The 20462-nt window shown below is 27.1% G+C and overlaps 1 protein-coding gene across 1 annotated transcript; it reads right to left on the bottom strand.

Moving 5' to 3' along the window:
- Positions 1-248: 248 nt before the first annotated feature.
- Bfra_004804 (uncharacterized protein) lies at positions 249-2543 on the bottom strand (the record flags this gene model as incomplete). The annotated part of the gene is made up of 5 exons (XM_037335198.1): positions 249-1473; positions 1526-1720; positions 1776-2341; positions 2406-2486; positions 2535-2543. The coding sequence occupies 5 exons, from the start codon at positions 2541-2543 to the stop codon at positions 249-251; spliced, it is 2076 nt and encodes a 691-aa protein (XP_037192293.1).
- Between the last annotated feature and the right edge of the window lie 17919 nt (positions 2544-20462).

Raw genomic sequence — 20462 nt, 5'->3', positions numbered from 1 at the left:
GGGCTTTATTTTGATTAGAAAATAGATAATACCTTATATTGTAATAATATTATTTTTATATTTATTTATAATTGAATTCGAAAACAATCAATTTTATAATTATATTTTCATTTTTTCTATCAAAATTCAATAATAAACAGATTGCAAAAAAAACCGATTTGATTTATCAATAATAAAGAGCTTTATTCATTATTAACGAATATATATATTAATATTGTAATATATGAAATAGAAATTTGTATAGGGGTTTATATTGAATTTCTCTTTGTCCGGAATATTAACTTTGCCACCACAGGGATCTTGTTATACTCAATGCTTTTGGACCAAAGTCTGATAGCTAGAATGTCCTTGTTGAGATTAAGCTTTGCCATGGAGCTGACCGTTCTATCGAACAAGTTGTTGACAGCTGTGTTTTGTGCGGCCGCGGCCAACACCTTCTTACCAGAAGAAAGAACAATTTCAATGGTGGCAACGAGACCGACTGTCTTTCCCGAGCAGGGTGGTCCTTTGATAAAGAGGAGACCACAAGGAATTTGATGACCAAAAGCTTCAATGGCAGCTCTCTGCTTGGGGGTACAGTTTGAGAGGATGACATCAAGCTTTTCAGGTGGACAGCCTTCGAACAAGTTCCAATACCACATGTCAGAGATGCTGTTACCCATTAGAATAGAGCGATTGATGGAGTAGTCAATGTTCTGATTCTTCCATGTAGCTACCGTATGTTCCTCAGGGCTGAAAACATCGTTTGCAGGATGGTCGTTCGCTAACTCGTCAGCACCAGTGATATCATCAACACCGTGACTTTGAAGGAGATCTGTGGTGGATGGGTGATCATTGGCATCGTCTCCATCACCAAATCTGGGTCTGGGCTTGAGAGAGGCATGCTTGGCTTTCGGATGCATGGCGGTAAGAGACTTTAATTTATACTTGGTAGGTTTGACAGAGTTGAGGAGTTTGAAATAGAAAGCATAGGTATATCCTTTGGGTTCGTACTTCTTGTAGATGCGATAAGAGGAAAGGCTTTCTGAATACATGTCAAATCGTAAGAGGTGGGTACCAGAGTGCTCAATTTCGTCGGGGTTAATGACAGCGGCTTTCCAGCCTTCACCATCTTTGAGTGGGTTGCCGTTCGCATCGAGACCAGGTGTGAATGGATAGGTCATGATCTCAACTTCGTCACCAACGTCGAGAATCTTGTGAGAATTGGCAGACTTTTCAGTCATGAAGAAAGAAGCATAAAAGGCATTCTTTTGATCAGGGACAAAGATGAGCTGGGTCATGAAGCCCCCGGCACGAAAGAGCTCGAGATACTTGAGCGTCCAACGAGTGTCTGAGATGAGACCGTAGGCGTTGAAAACACAGTAGTCCTCCCAAGATTCAAAATTATGCATACGCTCATATCTGTCATGGTGTGGACCAAGTTGGTCACCATCAGGGTCAAACTTGGCGTTGACCACGGGGTTCCATACAGTGCTGTGAATGTTAGTATGCTGAACCATTATCAAAAAAGATGGAAATCACTTACAAGGCAGTATTGCTCGTTGGCATCAAGAAAGAATGAAAAATATCCTCTTGGCGACCATGACCTATAGTGGCGAATATTTGCGCTGCGGTGCGACAGTATCTGATGGCTGGTGGTGCCCATCCTTCTTCCTTCTCTTGTGGCTCGGTATAACGGAATCCCAAGGTCCACTGATCAGCATTGGACATGTCTTCAAGACTGTCGAACCAGTCGGAGTTTTCACCAGGAGCAGCTTAGAAAGGGCCAGGGATACCCAATAATCCATGATTTTTGGTTGTGAATCTTTTGGAAGGTGACAAAACATTCGTTATCAGTACCTGGACGGCTGAACATCTTGAAGGTACCACAAGTAAATCTGAATTCAATCTTGTGTATGTCACAGACACCGCAGACACACGGGGTCTCTAGGCAAGCACGTGTCTTGAGTCCAGCGATTTCTCCACGAGTCAATCTGATGAGAAAACCAATGTATGAACTGCCAACATGAGGAACTCGAAGAACCAATTGGGCAGTTGGGTGACCTTCTCGAGACATGACTGGTACCTTTTGAAGCGTGTGTTGACCAATTGTCTTAGTCTCACCATTTGAATCAACATAGCTGATGCTGGAAGGTTGACGAAGTTTTGACAACATTCTTTGAGACTTGATAGGAATAGAAGAAGGCAGTGGATCAACTTGATCACCATCCCAGAACACGGTATTGTACTCCGTAACACCATCTTGTTCGACAGAGAGTGAACGAGTATTGGTCTGCCAGTTGGAATCAAGTTTGGCAAAGGCAGGATTGATTTGATGGTGTGGATCGGCATTATCGATATCCTAAAAAATATGGTCAGCAATTGACAAAAGCAGGGAGAAGGAAGATACCCATGGCATGACTTACATCGTACCCAGTCCGATCTGGATTCAAATTTGGGTCCTTCAGATCTGGAAGAGGTGAAGGAAAATGGTCGGTTCCAGAATACTAGAGAAGTTAGATCGAGAACACCGAGGAAGAAGGGCAAGTAATTACCTCTGCCATTGTGACAGTTTTCCAGGTAAAGGTGTGAGAATTGCGGTTGTGGAAATTGTTGAGGTATGCGGAAGAAGTTGGGTGTTGTGTTTTTTTTATTTAATTGAGTTCTTTCGAGGACGAAAAACCAAAGGAGGAAGAAGGAGAAGAAGAGACGGGAAGATGAGATTTATTGTGGTCGCTTCGACTAGCGCGATTTTCGTTTTTCAAAATTGATTTGTCGAGGTAAATTTAGTCTGTTGGAGAAGATTTAGGTTGCTCAGCGGTTACCAGGGTAAATATCAAAGAAATAAATAGAAGTATCAATCTCTAATACCTTCGGGGCAAAAGTGATAAGTGAATCGATTCACATAATACGGAGAAATCGAACAAGAAACGTAACAGGCTTTTCCTAAATGCTGGCTATGTAGGCTCTGTTGATGTCACAGCGGCGCTGTAACTTGCAGTAACTCTGATGTATACAAAGACTTTGAATCACAACCCAAGCAAACCCAAAGCGCGGCGGTATTGAAATTGGCATGGGTGGATACTCCAAACATTCCCAAATGGAAAGTGAAATCTGGAATCAGTATTGCCTGATCTCTTATTCTTCACCTGAATCGTTCCGAATTCAAACCATCTTCGATACTACTCATCTAAACGTCGGCTATCCAATTCCTCTTTATTATCTTGTTGTTGTAAGGAAATCAAAATCATACCATTGGCGCGCCCGAAATTGATTTTCCTGGTCTTCTCCATGGACTAATAATGGTCAGTTCGAATTAGATGCAGATGGCCCAGGTGCAGGTTGGAGATTCCCATTGCTGTATTCCCTTTATTTAATATGGTTTGATCCTCTCAAGGACTAATCATGGTTTGGTTCTCTCCAATAATTAGATGTAGATGGCTCAGGTGCAAGTTGGAGGTTCCTACCGCTACGTTCCCTCCATTTAACATGGTCTTACCGTCCAGTCTCCAGAACAAGTTCCGGCATAGTTGAGCCATGCTCCAGTCTATTCTTTCTAGCACATTCGGCGGGTTCTTGTTTCAAGTTGGAAGTATCCCCCACTGTATGCTCAAATAGCTACCATTTTGTTCAAACCCAAATAAAATAGCTGTTTACATTTCTACAGATACAGTTTCCATCATGTCCCTCATACCCAGACGTAGACAATGAAAGTTTGCATTACGTGTCTTATCGCATCAATAAACCTACATCTGGTCCTTCCAATTGCGAATTGATTTTCCCTCCGATCCCTTCTGATACCTACTTGCACGTCTAAATTTTAAAGAGCATTGGGTCAAGATTACTGATGATGAGTGTAGATGTAATGATTTTAGGTATGATTTGAAAAATGCTCACAGATGATTCCCGAACTCGGCCTCCTTCTCCTTGCCCATAATATTGAGTTGCACCTATAGCCGAAATTCCTGAACTAGTCTAAAGTCTTCATCGTACTCATCGGGGCCCGCAGCGATTGCAGATAGAACGTGTTATCTATGATCTGTGAAAGAAGCCAGAGAGGTGTATACGAGCAATGACAACGGAGAATGAAAACAAGTCAACGAGAACATTCGCGACTCAAATACCAAGTTTTTCGAATACATGTTGGGTATTGTCATTTACAAGAGCTGACCAGATTGGCCCATCTTAAGTCGATTATATTTTGAGATAACGCACCATATACTCGTGTACAGCCTACCGGAATCATATAATATGGACAAAACACCCTTTCAAAATCGTTCAAACACGTTCCTCGCTTACGCAGGGACATTTTCAGGTGAATTTAATGATATCATGAGCGTATGGTGCTCATGTAGCATCAGAGTCTTACTTGTGAAATTGAAAAACTCAATGGATTCTCTCATCATCCTTAATTTTGATTGATTAGGAAAGAGGAATACGTATGTCTGAATTCTGCTAAAAGAGTTAATCAATGTCACTGTCACTTACTGGTTTACCAGCTACATATCATGTTGGTGATGAAATCCTCAGGTACAGCATGGAAGGAAAAGTTTACATATAGACATGGCTTAAGGAATTTGCAGTGGAACAGAACGAGAAGGTGGGAAATGAAGAATTGGATATCAATTACATCACATAAGAAATTTACTTGACCTTCCAACATTACGAAACTTCCATCATTCTATCACCAAATCCCCCTTACCATTCCCGCCAAAGAATTCTCCTCTAACCATCTTTTCCCTTCGCCCAATGCCTTCGCTGCACGACAGCTCCATACTCAAGCTTGGTGTCCAGCAAATTAAATGGCATTGGATTGTGGCATTTCCTCGTCTCGTGAGTTCCAAGTATCCTGGAGATGATATGGAGTGGACGCGACGCCTCTTTTATATTGGACTCCCAGGGTTTCAATTCAGTTTCTTCAATGAGCTTTACTATGGGACGGTGAAGCCTTGCTGCATGACAGCTCTATCTTGATGAGCTTGGCTTTCAGTCAATTGAATAACATTGAACTGCGCCATTTCCTCATCTCGAAGGTTTTAATGGGCTTTGGAGGTGGTTGGGAATGGACGAGGCGCTTTCTTTATACTGGGCTCCCTGGGTTTGGGTATCAGATTCAAGACTTCTTTTACTCTCAGGTATCCACATTAATCCAGGCGGATCGTGTGTGCTGGAGGGTTGGGTAGTGATGATGGAAAGATCTTTCTTGTATGTAGTGAGGACCTTTGACAGAGGAACAGGTTGTGGAAGATGAATTTTCTACCTGCCAAGTTGTGAGCTGTGTCAACTGTACAACAAAGATTCCAATGATGAACATTCAATAGCCTTGACAAACATCTATCGTTCTGAAACTGTATCCGTATGTCCACTCTCGGATCTTGACTTGGATCAGTCTCCGTTGCCAGGTCCGGGGCTGGCCAAACCAGGAATTTAATTTCATTGTTAATTGAGAAAAATTGCTGGTGCTTTAAATAGCTGGCAACTTGGTTTGCAGCTAGCGTGGAAGCGCGCGAGGCAGAGCGGCAGGCAGTCTCGATTCATCTTGGAGAAGCAAAACGGAGAACGTTCCAGTTTGATTTTGGAAAGGCAGAGCGGAAGATGTTCATGATTGAGCTTAGAGAGGTGAATCGGTTCCCGATATACATTCCACTTCATCATGGTTAGTGGCGTCATGGCTAGCGGCGACATGCTCATTGCACACTCTGCCTCCGCGATGACCTCCATCTCCTCGTCTTTGACGTTTGGGGCTGCTTCTCTGGTCTTGCCACATCCACCTCATTTATTTCCACTATTTCTTTAATCTCCCACATGTCCTCCATGTCTTCAACCTTGACGTTTGAGAATTGTACTTTGTTCTTGCCACATCCACCCCCTCCATCTCCTCTTCCTTGATGTCAGAAATTTTGTTGAACCTTCCACGTCTTCCATCTGCCCATCCTTTTTGTTGAATAATCCTTAAAGACAAACACCATCACCGTCACCATCACCGCCTCCACTCCCACCACCCTCTCTACTTCCCTTGCCTTCACCTTCTTCATCTCCCGTCTTTTGTATTGAAGAGTTTTCGTTGAACCCCTACCACCATCATCCACAACACCCCTCTGTCTCCTTTGCCTCCTCCACTTCATCCATCTCCGCATATTTTATCTCGAAGAGTGTTCGTTGGACCATCTGCATCCGCACTACAATTCCTCCTCTACCTCCTCATTTTCCGAGTGTTCTTCATTGAATTTGGCATTATTACTCCCTTGCCACCGCTTGGACAAGTTCCTCAGACTTTTCTTCTTAACCACTATGGATGTAATATGTTGCCCGGCGCCCTTGTTTGTCGTATTTCCGATCAAAACTTGTCTCCGCAAGGCAGATTTGAATGAGAACTTTTGTACTGTGGTTGTCGATATAATCTTGGTATTCGATCACTTGTTTTTCGATGTGTCGTACTTGTTGCTGCCGTTAGTCTCTGCGCCGATGCGGGATGAATCTTTAAAGTAACATACTTCGTAATGTGAGGTTAGCGAGGAGGCGGGAAATTTGACGGAAACAGCAATACCTTGTCAGAACAGCCTTTGCGCCCAACCATTTGACTTCCTCCTTAACATGCTACTGATGTCTCAGCTGCAGTTTATAATCCGAACAACCCTTATTTATATTCGGCGCAAGATGTGTTTGTGAGCTACCTCTATACTCCTTCCAACTGTATTCTTTCAGATCAGATCCATAATCTTTCTACCAAGCTTTGCACCGTGTTCACGTGATTTCCGAAAATTGTCGAGCGGGCGGTACAGATGAAGCAGTAGCTTCTATGTCTCGTGTGTTTGTGCGGTAGAAGTTGCACATTGGCGCTTTGTGGATGGGGTGGTTGTCGACAAGCAGGTGAATGATGGTCCAATGATGAGGCGTATCATGGGCCCATTGCAGAAGCGCAGATCGAGAGATAATGACAATTTGCGCAGGACTCAGAACGATGAGTGAGTACAGGCTGTTCCATTCTGGGCGACGTGGAAAATTGATGATGCTTTTAGCTCTTCAATTATTTGTTGTCGAGGATTTGTACTATTGATTGTATAACATAGAAGTAAAAGTCGGGCCAATTGTCCACATATCAAAAGCCACCGGATTTGTTGTATCGTGCATCATTGACTAATGGCTGCGTTGTCACACCGTCTCCGATGCCATGGCGTCGATTTTCTCATTCTTCGCGGGGTATTTCCTGCCCAACATTTTCCTCCTCATGTTATTATTCTTTCACCCTCTCGCCCACCGACCTTTATTACTCACCTCTTCGCTCTCTCGTCCTCTCAACCTTTTTTTCACCTCTTCGCTTTATCTTTTCCATCCGTCACATCAGCCCTATTCGTCCCCCTTGAGAACCTCGCCGGACAATTTCGTATTCAAATTCGGAGATCCTTTATAATATCTTCGCTTTCCTCTTTCCAAGTTTTTCATCTCTATCTTTTTGTGTTTACCTTTCACTCGATTCTATGTCTGCCCATTTCCCTCTTCGAATTCATGCCAGCACACAGTCATCCTTCAAAATTCTGCAACGAGCCTTGAAAAATCAAGTCGGCAAAGTCATTGGATCCATTGGAAAACATGTACCACCCAAAAGGTCGAGTCGAAGGACAAGCCTGCAAACTATAAAGAGGATTCCGAGGACAGATTCAGCCAGGAGTATGGTGCCAAGTCTGATGAAAACACTCGGAAGTTGGGATTGGATTTGTTAGCAATCGCACATCATCCAAGTGGTCGAGTCGAGGGACGCAGGCATGCGGAGTATAAAGAGGACTCGAGACAGGGTCAATCACAATTAGATCGAACTGGAATACTTGAGATGAATCTGGCAGGGTCACTGGCTCCATTGGAAACTATACGATCAAAATGGTCGTGCGAAAGGAAGATTCCGATGACTGGAAGAGTGAGCATAATAATGTTAGATTCAACAATATATATCTCCCTTCACAACGTAGAACGCCTTTCCATCAGTCCTGAATTCCCGGATGAGGTGTAGAGGAAGGGTGCAGAATGGGTACCAGGAGACGTAGTGGGATACCATAATTGGGGGACGATGAGGACGGCCTTCGGAATCAACGTCTTTCTTTGGCGCCTCTGTTGAAACCATTTGAAAGTCGAGACCAGATTGACAAGGTAATTTGATACACTGAAACGCACTCAATTGAAATAGTCGAGCGAGAGGGGGCCAGTTGTTGGTGAGAAAAAGGAAGATCATAGGAGTGAGAATGATAGCATCCCCTGTGGTAGCAGAATCCGTGGTTGACAAAGTGATTCTTTTGTAATTGCTATAAATTCTATAATACCTTCATTATATATTGAATAAATCGTTTTTAAAGTATTAATATAATTAATCTAAATCTCTATACCTTACAAGATTTATTCTAATTAATAAGGTTTTAATGAAATTCTTGAATTTGGAAAGCTTTTAAGTTTTAGCCTAAAACAATTATTTTCAGATCAAAATATCTATATATATTCAAATTAGATTATTCTTTTGTTTATTCAATATATTCTATATTATATAATATATTAATAAAGCTTTTAATTAAAAAATAAATTGAAAATAAATAATAAACAATAAAAATACTTCCCTTTAAACTTTCAGCTAATACTTTTTATTCATTATTTAGCTCCTATATTTATTCCCCCCTTTTTCTCTTTAACTTTAATTTATCTCTTTGATCTTTTTCTAATTCATATACTCACTTCCTTCTATCCATTTTATCTACAATTCTAATATTTAAAGATCTCGAAATTCCTAAGGCCTTTTAAAGCTCTTATTTTCTTTTTTTTCATTAAAATTCAATAATAAACAGATTACAAAAAGAATCAATTTGATTTATTAATAACAAAAAGCTTTATTTATTATTAACAAATATATATATCAATATCGTAATATACGAAATAGAAATTTGTATAGAGATTTATATTGAATTTATCTTTATCCGGAATATTAACTTTGCCACCACAGGGATCGGATTTGACGAAATTATTTGAGGTGAAGTAGACAGGGTCATGTATCAAATGATATGAGTTTCCGTGGAGAATAATAGTGAGTTGGAGAAATATTATTATGGCGCGTTACCTCACAAAAATACTTGAGATAAAGTCGTAGAGCCACTGGGACCACTGGGACGGCTTTCTCTCTAGTTTGTCAACCCGAATTGTCAGAACTCACACCATAACACGGTGAGCTTCGATTATTCATGAAGAATACGAGAATAATAACTAAAAAACTTATATGAGTAAAATTGAAGGAGAAATTACTTTCTAATGATGTTTGAGCGATGAACAGACAAATCGTGAAAGGCCATACAAAACACATCAGATGTATCGTACAGGGACATGAATGTTGTATTTCTGTATCAGATCATTCACCCACGAGAGGGTATGAGTCTATTCGCCAAATTTCCTGCTGTAATTGTGATAAATCATGCACAACCCAAAAATTGATCAGCGTGCGACCTTCAATAAGTGATTACTACTAGGTAATTTCGGTATACCTATAACCTGGCGAGTTCGTCCAACACTTATCCGGCATCTTTAACATAATTCATGTAATAATTCAGGTTCACTGCATTATAGATAACAAGACATATAAAATCGATAAGTATTCCATTGTTCGACAGGAGTGGTTGCTTTCATGTTGTAAATTCTTATAATAGTGACTACCACAAATATATTCATATCTCTCTTTTCAGAAAACGAAGTTCCCTAGATTTAAGATGAGTACGAAAATTCAATGAAAAAGTATCTCGTAGTTCCTCTGTAGTGGCAGAATCTGTGGTTGATAAAGTGATCCTTTTATAATTGTAATAGCAACAGAGTCAAGTTATAATAATAAAATGAATCAATTATTATAACTAAAGAATAATAAACTATTATATAAAGAGTAAGCCTAAAAAAGGTTTTTATAGATTTTATTAAATAGAATTAGAATAAAATTAAAATAAAACTAAAATTAAATAAAATAATTTGTTCTATCTAATAAAATAAATAAATAATTAATCAAAGCTTAAAACTGAATTATTATATTATCTTTTTTTCAAAAATTGAGTTACTTTCAAATCTATTTTATTCTTTTTGCTTATAGCAAACCTAATTCCTTTTTTATTATTATTATATTTCCTATTCCTTATTTAATTGATTTTCTTTTCTTAGAGAAAGTAATAGAAGATTCTTTATTGTTATTATTAAGAATTTCGATTAAGATTTTATATGTTTGATATAATAATATTATTATTATAGCTTAAATTTCTCAATTATAATTTAGAATATTATTAATAACCTATAGTATATATTAATTATTATATCTTTTTCCTTTTTTTTGAAATTAGAAGCTGATAGAGAAGTATAATTCGAGGGCTTTTTATTTGTTATAAAAACTGGAGAGTAATATATATATATTATATTTTTGTAATAATAAAAGTTTATAAAAAAAATAGAAAATAAGAGATTTAAATATAAGTTTATAAGCTTTTTTAAAATCTATAATAATAGTATTTAGAAATCTGATTCTATTATATTAATTATTTTCAATTCTTTTAAATTGCTTTATAATAACTATATTTAATATATAATAAGTATTTAAGTTATTAGATATTAAATTAAGAAAATAAGTGAAATTTTTGGAGCTAATAATATTATTCCTTTATTTTTTGTTGTGTTTAATAATTTTTATTATAGTTTAATTTCTTGAATTTATAAATCTCTTTAAATATTTAGCTGTAAATCCAAGTTTTCTTATAAAATGGATTCCTTAATTAATTATAATAATAAATTGGGGTATTTAGTATTTATATCTTTTTTTATTATATTCAAATATTTATAAAGTTTTTTCTTTTTGTTATAAGTATTTATTTTTATTATAAAGTTATTTATAAATCTTTTTGATTATATTATTTGTATTTTAATTATATTTATTATTTTAGTTTATATTTGTTTTAGTAATTTGGGATTTATAGTGAAATAATTAAAGATATTTATAAATACAATAATTTTATTTATATGGAGATTAATAATCTTAGTATTTATAATAAAGGGATTAATAGTATAAAGCTATTAATTAAGTAGATCTTATATATTATTATTTAGTTTTGAAATAGAATATAGGATTATAAAAAAAAAGAAAATAAAAATTATAAAGAGATTTGAGATATACAATTTGAAAAATTAAATATATTATAAATAACTTGAAATATTGTGAATATTTTTGTTTTTAAGTTGAATTATAAAGTTGATTTGATTTAGATAAAATTGATTTATAAAATGAATTTCAAAAGAGAAAGAGAATAAAATAAATATAGGAAAATTTTTAATAAAAAGCAAAATAAAGTAAACAATTTTTAATAAGATTTATGAGATAATCTATATTTTTTTTTTTTTTAATAAAAGATAAATTTATTAAATAGATTTGTTTTTAATATAAACTTATAGATTTTCTATTTAAAAACTTATTATAATTATTAATACTTTTTTTCTAATTTGTTATTTAATTAAATAAATTTTCTAATAATTCAGTAGTATAGAAATATTACAAGTAAAAACTTCTTATTTTGTATAGGGTATATATAATATTACTATAATAATATTATATAAGATTGTTATTATAGTTTATTTATTTAATTTTATATTAAACTTTATTTCGAATAATCTTGAAGACTAATATATTTTATATTTCGAATTTAATATTTATAGATATTATAATAAAAAATAGAAGGTTTATTTTTTGGCTAAGGATAAGATTGTTAGGGACTAAATATAATTTATTAAAAAAAAAGATTTTATAAACTTTTATATTTTTAGATAGATTTAAATAATATAAATATTCTTTTTTTGTTAAGATAGTATAAGGTTTTATTATTTATAAATTCAATTTTCTATTAAATCTTTTAATAATAAAGTTTCTAATAATAATATAGATTTTATTCCTTATAATAAAGTTGATAGATTATTTATATTTATTTATATCTTTTCTTTTCTTTTTTTAAGATTTGAGAATAATTCTTTTTATTATTTCTTAAACTTTATATATTCTAATTATAAAAATTTATATATTTTTTTTAAAAAAGCTTTTTTATATTATAAAAATAAAAAATATTATAAATTTATTTTAATTAAATGAAATAATAGAAAAATATTTGTTTTAAAATTCAAATAGGGATATTCCTAAATTCTTATAGAGAAGAATAAATTGAATATAATTTATAATGTATAATAAATTGGATTAATTACTCTGATAATAGTTGATATAAGAATATAAATATTAATTTAAATATTAATTTATAATCTTTATTTATTTATTTATTTATTTATTTAAGAATAATAAATTATAAATAGTTTCAATTTGATTTCCAAAATGTAAATAAACTTTTTCTAGAAATTTGAAATAAATTGGGGATTTTAATTAAAAATTATTATTAATAAAGCATTTTTTTATTAATATATATAATTGAGATATATAATTGCTATATCTTTAGCTATAATTATTTTATAATATAATATAAATATTAATTATTTCGATAGTCTATTTATTATTATAAAGATATTATTATATTCTAATTTATTAATAGGAAAGGATTTAAAATCTATAAATATATTTGTTTATAGTTAAAAGAGTATAGGTAAAGACTAAAGGAATTCTAATATTTTGTTTTTAGGGGTGTAGAAGTTATAATAAATAATATAATTATTAATATATTAATTAATAAAATCTGATATACTCTTCCAAAAATATCTTTTTTTAGAATTAGTTTAGTTTTTGTTTTATTAGAATAAACTAAAAAAATTTGAGTATAGACTTCTTTTATAATTTTAATATATAAATTATTTTTATTTAAGATTATTAAATAATTCTTGTAAAAAAAAAGCTTATTTTTTATTAAATAACCTTTTTTAAATTTAATTATTAAATCATATTCGGGTTAAATAGATATATAGTTTTGATTAGTATATAGAATTTTATTTATTAAATCTATATTATTGATATCAATAAATAATAATTCTATTATCTTTTCCTTTTCTATATTGAATTTATTAATAATTTATTAATTAAAAACTATATCTAATAAAAAGGTTTAGATTTATTATTCTAAGTATTTAATTTTTTATTTAATAATTTCCTATTCTCAATAGTTTAGAATATTTATTATAGTATTATTTATTCCTAATTGATATATAATCTCAAACTAGAAATTTGATAGAATCTCAATTCACTCAATTTAATATTAATTAAAAGTTTTCTTAATTATAAAGTATTCTAATATTTTATAATTAATATAAATCTTAATATAATAAAAAGTCACTATATATTTAATATATTAAATCTTAAAAGTTTTTATAATAATTAATATTTTTTTATTAAATATTATATAATTTATTTCTATTAAAAGTATTATTTTAATAAAAAATATTATAAAATATTATTAACTATTTTTTTATAATTAAAAAAAAACTCTGTTTATTATATTATTAAATATATTTATTTCAATTATAATTTGTTTTTTAATATAATAATATTAAAGAATAGATATCTATATCAATTTGTGTTTTAGTTTTTTAAAGTTTTTCTTATATTTTGAATTTTAAATAAATCAAATATCTTTTTTTATTAATTAAATAAAAAATTTAATTATTTTTTCGAAATCTTAAATAAATTACTAATAAAAATTATAAAATCCTAAAAAGAATTATATTCTTTGAATATTGATTAATAATCTTTATTCTTTAATTATATTAATCTTTTCTAAATCAATTTTAATTTCTTTAATATTAATAATAAACCCTAAATATTTAGTTTTTGTAATTCCAAATTCATATTTGTTTATATTAGCTTATAATTCAGCTTTTTATAGCTAATTAAAAACTTAAATAATATATTATTTATATTTCTATATGTTTTTAAAATATATAAAAATATTGTTTAGATAAGTAATATATATAATATTAAGGAAATTAAATAGTATATTATTTATATATCTCTAATATATAATAAAACTATTTATAAAATCAAATAGTAAGACTTTATATTTGTATGTATTATAATGAGTGTGGAATGTAGTCAGATTTTCTGAATTGGAATATATTCTTATTTGATAGAAAGCCTGATGGATATTGAGTTTTGTAAATATTTTTGCTTTAGATATATAAGCTAAAATCTTATTAATTAATGGTAAAGAATATTCATTTTATTTAATAATAGTATTGAGGTATCAGAAATCTATATAGAATTATAAGTTATTATTTGATTTAAATACAAATAATATAAAAGCTATAAAAAAAAATAAGTTTAATTTAATAAATCCCTTTTTTAGATTTTCTATAATATATTCTTTTATTATCAATAATTCTTTTATAAACATATTATAAATAAAACTTATTTTGAAATATATATTATAAGAAATCTCAATTTAATAATTATAAGAAATATATTCAGGAAATTTATTTGATTTGTTTTTTAAGAAAACATTTAATTATAAGTAATATATTATAAATATTTATAAATACAATTTTTCTAATTCTATAAATTCTATATTGTATAAATAATCTTTTAATATATTATCGATTTTATATATATAAATAATAAATATAATATTATTATAATAATAAGTATATAATTTAAAAGCTTTAATGGTAATAATTGTGATATTTATAAAATAGTTTGGTAAAGGATTTGATGGCTTATCTTTAGAGAATAAGTAATTGAGAATAAAGGTTTTGGTTCTATCCGAGTTTTCGGAAGAGGCCAAGATTTCTTGAACTTTCTATTTTATGATTAGTTTATCTATAAGTTTGAGATTATTTTTAATAATCTAGTTATATTATATAGTAAATTTAGTTTAGAATAATTAAAAAAAATCAATAAAGCTAATATTAAAAAAAGCTTTGTAATAATAAAGATTTGTTTAATATTTAATATTATTAAATAACTCTAATTAATTTAGAAAGCTATAAAGGATATTAAGATTACTTAAGAAATTAGATATTATAAAAAAACTAATAAATTATATTAATATATAATTATAAGATTATAAAATAATATTATAGGATTTCAATTATCTATTTTTTAGAATTAAATCTTTTTTTATATTAATTAATAAAAAGAATATTCTAAAAAAGGTTCTATTATTTAGATATAAGATAAAATAAATGATATAAATGATAAAAACTTTTAGCTATTTATTATAACTTTGAATATTTATATAATGATTTAGAGCTTATATTGGAATATTTATACATCCAGAGATTTATTGAGTAAACCAAATATTAATAAAAAAATAAATATTAATATTAATATTTGTTAATATGTAATAACAGATTTGAAAGCTATTAATTTATAATTAATAAAAAATAACAAAATTATTTCTTTTTATAAAACTTTTAAAATCAATATTTCTAATATATTGAAATCCTTAAATAAAGACTTTTCTAAGAACTAATCTTTTCCTAATTTGTATAAATTAGAATTAAAAATTGGTTCTAAATATAATTAGTTATTTATAATAAGGAAATTTTCTTTTATTTTATTAATCTCATTAATCTTTATTAAATATTTATAATTTTTATTTTAATTAAAAATATTATATATAAAACATTTTTCTAGGATTTTAAAAGAATAAAATTTCTAATTAAATAAAATTCTAGAAATTATAAAACTTTCTTTAATAAGTCTAATAAAAATAAATTTTTTTTAATTTAATATTTTATTAAATTATAAAGAATTTGAAAATAATTTTTTTAAATATTAAAATATTTGTTTTAATATTATTAAGCTTTTTAAATAATTAATATATATCCTTATATTTACATTAATTAAATAAAAAATATATTTTTAAAAATCAAAATAGCTATTTATAATAACAATAATTATATTTTTTAATAATAGGAATATCTTTATAATTAATTCTTTATAAAAATTTTCCTCTAATTAATTCGATTTTATAATTAATTTTAGAAATTGGGTATAGAATTAATAAAATGTATTATTACCCATTTTTAAAGTCCAAAATTTCTTAATAATTAATTTCAATTAATTAAAAACTAAATATATATCTTTAAAATAGTTTAAAGATTTTATAAATATTCTAAAGTTTTTATGTATTATTTTAAGTTTAAAATATCTTTGAACTTCCCTTATAATCTATTAGAAGATAGTTTTTACTTTAATATCTTTGTTTAAATAATAATTAATATTATTAAAAAGTTTTTTTTTAATAAATAATTTTTATATTTTGAATATAAGATTAATTCTATTATTTAAAAATTCTAAGTTTTTCATTTTAATATTTAATCTTATTTTAGAAGTAAGGGAGATTATAAAATTATTATATATCTCAATTGAAAAAAAAATTCCTATAGGATTTTTAAAAATATTTTTATATTATAAATAGAATTCTAATAGATTCAATATTATGACCTATTCAATTATTTTTAAACAATAATAGTTTTTATTATATATTCCTTATTCTAATAATTATTTTAAAAATAATTTTTAAAATCTAATTATTACTATTATATTAATATTAAGGAGATTCAAGAGATCCTATTTTAACAAATTTGAAAAAAGAGAGTTAGATTAATTAAATTCTATTTTTTTGTTTTTTTTATATAGTATATTTCCTATACTAGCTTTTTATTCTTATTGAAACTATTATTCTAAATTATAGCTTTTGTTATATTATTAATATATTGGTATTTAATAGAAAAATATTGTTAATTAATAATAGTTGAATAATATTGTTTAAATAGATTATTAATTTAGTAATTTCTAGGAGAATATAATTAATTAGATATTATAGTTTTTTTAAAGAATATTCTATTCTTTTCAAAAATATTAAAAGTTTGTTATAATGTGATAATAATAGAATTAAGTTATAATAATAAAATAAATTAATTATTGTAATTAGAGAATAACAAATTATTATATAAAAAATAAGTTTAAAGAGAGTTTTTATAGATTCTATTAAATAGAGTTAGGATAGGATTAAAATAGAATTAAGATTAAACAAAGTGATTTGCTTTGTCTAGTGGGGTAAATGGGTGACTAATCAAGGCTTAAGGCCGAATCGTTACAATTATTATTACTCATAGAATTCATTTATAATATTATGTGATATAGTATAATAAATATATTTCTATTCTAAGCGATATATGAATATCAATTCATTTTTTATTATATTAATAAGAATATTGATATTATAAGAAAGATATTAATTATATATAAGCAAATTATCTTTTTTAATAAAAAAAAAGAAAAGTTGAAAGAATTGTAGTAAATAGCTATAAACCAAAAATCGAAGGGTATAAAAAAGATAATATTTTAGTAATATAATATTGGGGATAAGGTGATATTAAGTATTTAAAATATTAAATAATTTTAATCTAAAAAAAAGTTCTTGGATAGATTTATAGATCCTTTTCAAATAATAAATATAAAAACTAGTAGTTAAGTATATAAACTTAAATTACCATTTATCTATAAAATTTATAATGTTTTTCATATCTCTTTATTGAAATCATAATATAAATAATAGAGTACTACTAATTTACTACTATTAAAAGAAATAAATAATTATTTAGAATATAAAGTAAAGAAAATTATAGTATACAGAAAAAAAGATAGAAATATTTAATATTTAATTTAATAAAAGAATTATTAATTCATAAAAAATATATAGGAGGCCCTCTGAGATCTTAATAATATAAGAGAAGCATTAAAAGAATACAATAAAAAAAAAGAAATATTAATATAGAATTCAAAGAAAAAAAGAAAAAAGACTATAAAATAATAAGATTCCACTATATATCTATATACAAACTATTATTAATATAAAGCTATTTAAGCTACTCCTTTTTCTATTGTTTTCTATTCTAATAAAAACAAGAATATAATTTTTTATTCACTAATATACTATATATTATTATTAAGTATACTAATTTGACTTAATATTTCCTGAATATTTCCAGCTTTAGCTCTTAGGTATTAGAGTTAATATTAGCTGAATCCTTATTGATACTCAATATATAAAACTAATATTATTCTTTTTATAAAATCTTATTTTTTATAAAAGTATATTATTGATCAATATAAGAATGATATTATAAAGATATTATTATATTAATATATTAAAAGAATTCTATAATAAGAATTAATCTTTTCACTTTATATATTAGAAGGATCTAATATAATAAAAAGAATATTAAAAATAGTAGTACTTATTTCACTATTATTCTACTTAATCTTATTTACCAAAAGCATATTCATTTTATTTTTATTATTACTCTTATTAGCTTTTTTAGAAACTTTATTGAATAATCGAATTCTTAGTGGCTAATTATTATTAATCTATTATCTCTTATAAGATTAAGTATATCTGGGGGATTCTATATGGTTATTGGATTCTTCAATATAAATCTTATAATTTATATAGGGAACCTTGGATTTTTATAGAATACTATTATTTTGATAATAAGAATTAAATGGAGAATTAATAGTAAATAGAATTGTCTTTTATTTTGGAATTATTTGAGAAGTTTTATAAAAAAAAAGAAAGAAATCAGATTAGAATATTAATCTTTTAGCGGTAGAATAACAAGAAGTATTTATTAAAACCTTAAAAGTATACTTTTTTATTTAAAGAATAGTAATCTTTATATTACTTTTTAGAATATAATAAATATTAGAATAATAAGGGACACTAATAGTTTAATAATGAAATATAGTATTATTACTTTTTCTATTCATATTATTATTATTCTTATCAAAAATAAAAATAAAAAAGAATTCTTTGGGGTATTTAATTTGATCCTTCTTTTGTATAAAGAAATTAATACAAAAATTAAAATAAGATAACAACTTTTTATTAATATAATAAGATTTGTAATCTTTAAAACTAATTATTATATTCAGAATATTAAAGGTTTTATTTGGTATAAAAGCAAAAGGTGATATAGGAATTAAAGGTGGGGTGGGAGTAATGATAGTATAGAAATAAATAATTGAAGCTAAGAATTTATCTTTATTCTTGGAATTAATTATAAATATAAGTTTTATAAGAAAATTTGGAATAATAGTATTCAGTATAAACAAATTACTTTATAATTTAAATAATTATTTAAGCAATTATATAAAAGAATAAAGAGTAATCAATAATAATTTAATAAAAGTTTATAATATATTTTATTAAATTATTTATTTGATTTAGCTTTAATATAATAAGTAAACTTAGTTTCTTTATTGATTTTGGGGGGTAAGTATTTTTTTATTTTTTTATTTTATATAGAAAGACTTTTATATTTTTAATGTAATATTTTCTTTAATATATTAATACTTCTTTTATATTTTATTCTTTTTGGTTATTAATAAAGGTTATAGCCCAAAAGGTATATATTTAATATATAAAATTAATATCAGAAATATATTATAGTAATACTAAATTATAAACTTTTTTTTGAGTACAATAATATTTATAAAGAGAATTAGAATCCTTATTATAATTATAGAAATCAGTGGGGTTTATAATCGGAATATACTTAAAATAGTAAAAACAAATAGGAATAATTAATCTAATAAAACTTATTGTAAACTGAATAGTAATTATCTAAAGATTGATAGATTAGGAAATAGCTATAACGAAACAGGGATTGAAAAAAAAATAGAAAAAGAATAATTTATTCAAAAAGAATATTTAAGGAAATAATAAGAATTTATAAAACTCCTAATAATCTATTAATAAAGCAATAAATATATTAGAATATTATTTATTAATTGTTTATAGATTTATAATATTCCTATTTCCTTTTAAAATATAATATGAATATAATTATTTAGTACTATTTTTTTTTATATTATATAAGTTGAATTCGAGAAGTAAATATATATATCTCGAAATGTAATATATAAAATAGAAGGTTTTGTTACAATTAATCTATATAAAGACTAATAAAAATATATAAATAATTCTTATAGATTTACTTCGAATTGATATTAGTTTGTATACAATTATAAATTATAGAATTTTTATAATTTAAAAGAATTAATGAAAAGTCTTTATGCTATATTACACCTAATTGATTTATTGTTAGTATCTATTCTAATAAATAGATATTTATATATAAATATAATAAATAAGGATTTTTTAATAAATATAAAACTAAATTAGTTGTTTATAGTAATTTTTAAGTTAAAGATATAATTAAATTAATTTATATTATTATATTTATTAAAAGATTATTTAGGATTATTATAGTTTTAATAGTAAAATATGATTTAAAGATAAAGTAATTTGATATTATAAATGTATTTGTTAATATTCAAAAGAATTTATTAGATATATCTATAGTTTATTATTTATTTAATGGATTTAAAAAATTAAATAAGTATATGATATTTGATTGTATATTATATTATCTTTGAGATTCTTTTATTATCTGATTTAAGAATTTTAGTAAAATATTAAAGAATTTAGATCTAAATT

The sequence above is a fragment of the Botrytis fragariae genome (assembly GCF_013461495.1).
Source record: "Botrytis fragariae strain BVB16 chromosome Unknown tig00000054, whole genome shotgun sequence".
NCBI lineage: Eukaryota > Fungi > Ascomycota > Leotiomycetes > Helotiales > Sclerotiniaceae > Botrytis > Botrytis fragariae.
Note: the sequence above shows the minus strand (reverse complement) of the source record. Positions and strands in the feature narration are given on the sequence as shown.